Here is a 7,500-nt window from a genome sequence, read left to right on the forward strand (position 1 = left end):
TAATATATTTAAAGATGAATTTCAATATTACACAGATCAAATACAAGAACCAAAGTTAATACTAGGGGCCTTTAATGTGCACCATCCCAACTGGAACCCAGATACAAACAAGCAAAGTAAAGTAATGGGAAATAATATGATATTATGAACACCAAAAGGACAAATAACTAAAATAGACCCAAAAACAAACCAAGTAGCCACCTTAGATCTCATCACAGGTTTACCCTCAATAAGTTACCTAAAAAAACAAAAAAAAAACAGGCCCACATCTAGATAGAGACCACTTCCAATTATAATAAGAGATAAAAAAAAAAGGAAATTCACAAAGGAAGGCTGGTATGCCTATGAATCAGAGCTTAATCAAGTAAATATAAATATATAAAATCACTAAAAGAACTAATGAAGCTAATAAAAGACATAGGAGAAAAACATTTCAACTTTAATAGTAAGAAGATAAACCACAACCCTAATAAACCCTGGTGGAATAACAAATGTAATGAAATAATAAAGAAAAGAAATAAAGCTTATAATAAATGGAGAAGACCAAATAAAGAAAATGGTTGAATTACAAAAAAAAATTGTAGCAGAAACTAAAAAAAATATTGATAAAGAAAAAACGGAATCATGGGAAAACTTATTATGCTTCAATAAATTTCAAAACTCCCACAAAAAAACATGATAACATTTAACTTTAAAAAAACATTGAAAAATTTTACCCAAATAAAGATAAAATGACAAAAAATTGAAAATAAATGTAAGAATTAACACATTTCCTAGGATATCTCCAATTCCTCCATGGTCTGACATCCTACAAAACATAGAATCAAACTTCATGGATAATATAAACAAAAACTCACCACACCAAATGATACAGCAACACTTACTACTTAAAAGCACAACCTACCAAAATTACCACAAAATATACACAGATGGATAAAAAATAAAAGAACCAAAATTAATATGAGCAGCAATATACATTCAAAACAAAACCATTACAACAATATGGAAATTACAAAACAACACACAGATAATAGAAGCAGAACTATTTGCAATTAAACTACATAAACAACAACAAACTACAGAAAACAGTAATCTTAAAAGACTCACAAACATCTATACAAGCAATAGAAAAATACAAACAAGTAAAATAAAAACAAATAATATATGAAATACAATCCCAACTACACTTATTAGCTACTAAAAAACAACACGTAAAATGGATCTCTCTGCATAAGAATATAAAAGGAAATGAAATAGCAGATAGGTCTGCAAAAAAGCACTTAAAATAAAAAATCCAATAGCCATGACCCAAAATTCAACAAATATAATAAGAGAAATAATAAGGAAAAAACAAGAAAATTGGATAAACCAATTTAAATGAAATATCAAACACAAAAGATTATTATATTAAAAATAACAATCCACAACCATGGGCAAAATCACAAAACAGAAAAAAAATAAGCATTACAAGAATAGTAACAAAACACACAGACTTAAAAAACACTCATACAAATTAAAAATAGAAACAGATGCAATGTGCCAATGGTGTAACAATCAAGAAGAAACACCAGAACATTGAATCTTACAATGCCCAAGATTTAATTCACAATGAACTAATTTAATACAATCACTAAACAAGATAAAAAGACAAAACCCTAATCTGAATTTATTAATCACATGTGCAGATCAACCACCTATAAAGAAGTATTACATTCTGAGATACACAAAAATCTTCCTACAGAAAACTAGAATAACAGATATAATCTGAAAAAAATGAAGAACCATAAAGAAAAATCCATATAGTCTAAAACCCTTTATAGGGTTTTAGACTATATGGAAGAAAGAAGAACAGACTCTGAGTACAGTTTAATCATAGATGGCTTCTGATTACAGGGCAACCATAGATAAATTTCAATTACAGGGCAACCATAGAAGGTCTCCAGCAAATCTCATCCCAACTTGGGTAACATCTTGAGTAACACAGCTTGGCAGGGGAGAGCCTTTGAATGAGCTGGTCATTCAATCAAGCCAAGGGCTCTTAAGAGAAACTACTTGTTAAATATAAGGCCAATTTTTTTACTTTCTCAATTAGTTGGAGTTTTGATAATCTTTAGAAAACCTTTCCTAGACTTGCTAAGGCCCACATTAAGATTTATAAGTTTTTTACCCCCATATAATAATCTCCTGAAAAAAACAACAACAATAAGCTGTGTGAGACTGGTGTATTGAATTATGCATTCAAAATCACCTTGTTAACAAAGTCTCATAATATGAACACAAGGTTATCATGTACTCCAACTTGTATGACCTTGATCAAAGACAGTGGCATCTATAACTGGGGCAAGAGATAAAGAGAATAAAGTGAATAAATCAGTATTCCATGAAACAAAAGTTATTTTCAATTTCTTTTGCTAAGCGATAGGTCACAGTTCCAATCTCTTATTTACATCACTGCATATCATTAGTAACATTTCTATCATTCTTTCTAGATTACCAGAAGTCAAATGGACATATTTATCTAATAAAAAATCTGAATAATAAAATCTTGAAATCATCTACCTTTTTTACTTATACTCACATTTTCAGATTCAGGAATCTGGATTTTCTCATCAGCAAAATATGTATCAAAATACTCTTCATTGGGGGTAAGAGAAGTTTGTTCTGTTAGGGTAGTACTACTATTGGTATTGCTAGCAGGAGTGGGTGGCCATGGAGGGCGAGCTGTGTTCTCTGTGTTTTCATGTTGTTCTGCTTCTTCTTGCCCAGCACTCATATTTCAATCTGGAAATATTTATCAATTTTAAATAGCTTACATAATTTCAATCAATTCAAATCATTCAAATTTCAATGATTTCAACCAAAAAATATTCCAAGATAAGTACAATTATTTTTGTCAAATACTGAAATATTCTAAAAAAAAATCAAAAGAAAAATGCAAAAAAAAAAAAATATTCTATGAGTAATTTATTGAGCCCGTTCGTGACAGATAATGCACTTGTTGAAGAGGTATGCACATACATATATTACTCATCGAAGTTGTTTGTTTAGCTAAAAGAAATAAGAATATAATACCACTTAGCATTCTGGGGTATCATCACTCAGTCCCTCTCTGAGTCCTCTTGACTAGATTATTATGAAAAGGGGATTTTATCATTTCTACTCTTCAGAATGATCTAGACAAGTGGAAAATAAATGATAATAAAAATGATGCTGAAAAAAGGGAGATAAACCACAAAATACAGAGAGTAAGCACATGCTCTGCCTCCCTCCAAAAAATCTCAGTCATTCTGAATACTTTCTGCAGGTACTTGGCACAATTTCACAAGGAAAATGAAAAAAAAAAAAAAAAAAAATTCTACGAGTAATTTATTGAACCCATTCGTGACAGATAATGCACTTGTTGAAGAGGTATACACATACATATATTACTCATAGTAGTTTGTTTAGCTAAAAGAAATTAGGAATACAATACCACTTAGCATTCTGGAGTATCATCATTCTGTCCCTCTCTGAGTACTCTTAACTAGATTATTATGAAAAGATAAACCACAAAGTACAGAGAGTAAGCACATGCTCTACCTCACATAAAGTGAGGAAGTTTACATGAAAAAACATCTTATGAAGAAAGAGAAATTAGGTACCAAATAATGGTTAATGGTTAGGAGAAATAAATGTGCTGGACATCAAAGGTCATATATCACTAGTATTGTGCTGAAACACAATTAGGATAAAATGTCTGATGACAAAGGTTGCAGAATGCTGTAGGATAATATAGTAGTGAAAAGGGTATAGAGGGGGAGCAAATGGAATACGGTGGGGATTTGTAAAAGGAGAAAGGATTAAAGGTATAGGGTGATCAGATCAAATGGAAAGTGTATGTCTGAGGAAGAAAGAGTAACACTATATTAGGAAAACTGGAAGAGAAATTATGAAACAATCAAAAAGTAATACGGACAAAGATGGTAGTTGTGGAATTAGAAGAAGAATCAAGGGAATGAGATAAGGAAACAGGGGAAGGTGGTGAAGTATTGGGAAGAATGTCAAGAGGGGAGAGATTCGGAAAAGGACATTGTTGTGACATAAAGGAGTCATGTGAGCATCCAGGTGGGTGTGGAAAGGATATTGGCAAATACTTTGAATGTAGATTGAATAGGAACAGAGAGTGAATGAGGGTGTGGATTGATTATTTAAAATTATCTGCCGCGTCAACAGCTAAGGTCATTAGCGGAAAGGGTGTGGAGCATCCTCATGGGTCATGTTTAGAGTTTTGGATGTCTTCCAAAGTTTCTGGAGGGGAGTTGGGTGGGAAGGTCTCAGAGAATGGTTTTCTTATGTGGAAGAGAAGAGGAAATAGAGCAAAGGGAGGAGGAGAGGATGTGGTGCAACATTTAGATTGGTGCGACAAATAGAGTGAGAAAGAGGAGGGGTAGTCACCAGGGATGTAGTAGAGGTTGGAGTATCTGGATTTAGACTGGAAAAGGAATTTGACTAAAGGAGAGAGGGAGCAGAGATAAGATGATTTGGAGTAGAGTGAGGAGATACTCGGGAAGATGCTGAGACTTCTTAAGAAAATGGGAGGGGAGCGGAGCAAAGTACAGTTTTGGAATAGGTAGAAAGAGAAAAATCTTATCAGTATACTTTTTGTCTGGCCTCATGTAGAGTGAGGCCTAGTTTGAGTCTGAGAACTGCTACCTCAGACTCAAGCTTGTAGGCAGGGTAACTCCTATAAAATACATGATGGGAGCCACCACAATTGGCACACATGTGTGACTGAGCAGAGCAATTTGAACAGTCATGACCAGGTTGAGCACACAGAGGGCAGCAAGCAATGGAGCGACAGTGTTTGGCTGGGTGGACAAAACACCAACATTTCTGACATTGACAGGGAAGGGGTTGATATGTTTGAACAGACCAGGACACTTTGCCAATATAAACTTCAGGGAGGAGGTCATGTCTACATAAGCTAATCTTGGCAACATTGGTGTAGTACTTATATTGGCCTCTGGGAGGAATAGTGTAGCACTAGACTGCTACTACATCATAGTCAACAAGGCATGTGAGTAAGTCGTTTTCACAGTTTAACCAGTCCTTGTTGTAGACAGGACAATCAGTCAGGGAGATGGAAACTGTTATGGTACAGGTATTAAGGGAGGAGTGAGGTTGGGCATGAATAGATTTGCCTATGAAGTCAGTCAGTGTAGATAATGCAAGAGCTTGAGACTCAGATGTAACTGTGACAAGGTGTAAATGATTGGAATGACTGTAAACGGAATCTTTGGCTGGGCCAATAAGGGTACTCAAAAGGTTTGTAGAGGTGGAAGCAGTAGAAGAACAAGGCTGGAAGGAAGATGGGGTGCTGTGGAGAGAGGTAGCACTCTTGGCTGAAGGACAATAAGGATGAAGAGTAGTAATAAGGCAGGGTAGACAATGAAGATTGTGCAGTAGAGGATGGATTGGAGAATGGTTGGAGAGAGGAAGGGGTGTATTCTCAAGGTTGGGCAATGACCTGGGTGGATGATTCAGAATGGAAAGAGTTGAAAACAAACATGGAGGGGCCACAGTCAAAGGAGAGGTAGGGGTTGGGATATTAATAAAATCAAATTTAGATAGGCTAGTTGATGAAGGGGCAAGCCTAAATTCCCCTAACAAGGGTAAAAAAATCTTCATTATTAGCCATGGTGAGCCTGAAATAAATGGAGAGAAGAAACGATTTACCCCTCAGGGTCCCCATGAGGGATAAGGGATAGGCAATTAACCTCGCTCATAGAGGCCATTCATTACTGACACAAAACTACTTTTTCATTCTTTTAGCACAGCTCTCACACCATGCAAAATTAGTTGCAGCAAAGACTGTGGTCCAAGGTAGGGGTGATCCCCAACATTGAGTCCCAGTCTCTATCCTAAGCCCCCCCCCCCCCCCCCATGACAAGCAAGTGATTAGGGGGGAGGTCCCAGCTAAACTGCATTGTCTTTTTCAGGAAGGTTTTTAAAAAACAAGGGACATCTATTTTTTTCAAATTCATTGGAATAAAAGTATTTTTATTTAAGAATTCACACTTGGGGAATTATAAATCATTATTAACAATTAGTATGAAAGTTTAAACTTCTGACATCACTATGTTATTTGCAAAGTTTCACTTAAAAATAATCAATTTAGAGACATAAGCTTTCTGTTTTGAATAGTTAAATGGTGTACAGTTTAAGTTTCACCATTTACAAAACAGTAATGGATTATTTGATATCACAATAACATGCTTACCACAAAATAATGTCTGGTGCCATTCTTCAAAGCTAATTCACATATCTAAAGTTATCTATAACTTTGTTCCTCCTCAAAAATGTGTTTTATTTATTAAGCATAACCATTGGATTCTTTTATAAAATTTTAATTACCATAATTAGATAAAAAAAAAAAATTAAAAATCTAAAATTTCAAACCAACTGATAACCACTTATCTAAAAACTACATGACACCATCATACTTCAATAACCATAACCCTTATTATAAGCAAACACACACTCATATAAACATATATATATATATATATATATAAATATATATATATATATATATATATACATACACATATATATATATCTATATATATATATATATATATATATATATATATATATATATATTATATATACATATTATAAATATACATATATATACTACTTATATACATACTTATATATATTATATATATATATATATATATGTTTGTATATATATTATATATACATATCATAAATATATATATATACATATATATATATATATACATATATACACACATTCATATTATATATATATCAAATACGTATAGATATTATGTTATAAATATTATATATCATATATTATGTACATACATATATATATACATGTGTGTATGTATAATGTATACACAAAGGAACATAAACACACATACACACACAAAATAAATAAATAAATAAAATAACACACAAATGGAAACACATAAATATAAGTATATATATGCATATACATTATATATGTGTATATAATGTATATATATATACACATCTATATACATATATATTATATACCTATATATTTATAATTTTATCATTTATATTAAATATACATATATATCTTATATATACATCATATATACACATATACATATGTATATATATATATATTAAAATATATATCATATACATGTTTATATATGGTAGAAAAACTCACAATGCAAAAACTAGATTTATGAGAATACAGTTTCAAAATCCACCTGAAGTGGTATTGACGAAAGTTCTAAGACAGTTTTGAGATAATTTCGAGACTAAAATTTGAGGCTGTCTCAAAAGTGTCTTAGGCCAGCTCGCTGCCAGAAATAAATATATTAAATTAATACTATAATATTACTCAAAATAGCGTATATATGGTTTAATTATTCAATATACTAATATATATTGTTTCTAATTTAATGTGTTAGTGTGACACATATAAATACATATTTACAGGAAACAAACATGATA

The 7,500-nt window shown here is 32.2% G+C and overlaps 1 protein-coding gene across 4 annotated transcripts in view; it reads right to left on the minus strand.

Annotated features, from left to right (window-relative positions):
• Window positions 1-7,500, minus strand: part of LOC125043475 (natural resistance-associated macrophage protein 2-like) — a 46,202-nt gene that overhangs the window by 20,711 nt on the left and 17,991 nt on the right. For 3 of the 4 annotated variants that reach the window (XM_047639585.1, XM_047639577.1, XM_047639568.1), the window contains one exon: window positions 2,579-2,781. In XM_047639585.1, the coding sequence (XP_047495541.1) occupies window positions 2,579-2,773 (195 nt within the window). In that variant the 5' untranslated portion in view covers window positions 2,774-2,781. Of the gene's footprint in view, window positions 1-2,578; window positions 2,782-3,072; window positions 5,838-7,500 lie in introns of those variants that run through there. The other variant, XM_047639592.1, reaches the window with a different exon arrangement.

This window comes from Penaeus chinensis, chromosome 3 (assembly GCF_019202785.1).
Source record: "Penaeus chinensis breed Huanghai No. 1 chromosome 3, ASM1920278v2, whole genome shotgun sequence".
Lineage (NCBI taxonomy): Eukaryota > Metazoa > Arthropoda > Malacostraca > Decapoda > Penaeidae > Penaeus > Penaeus chinensis.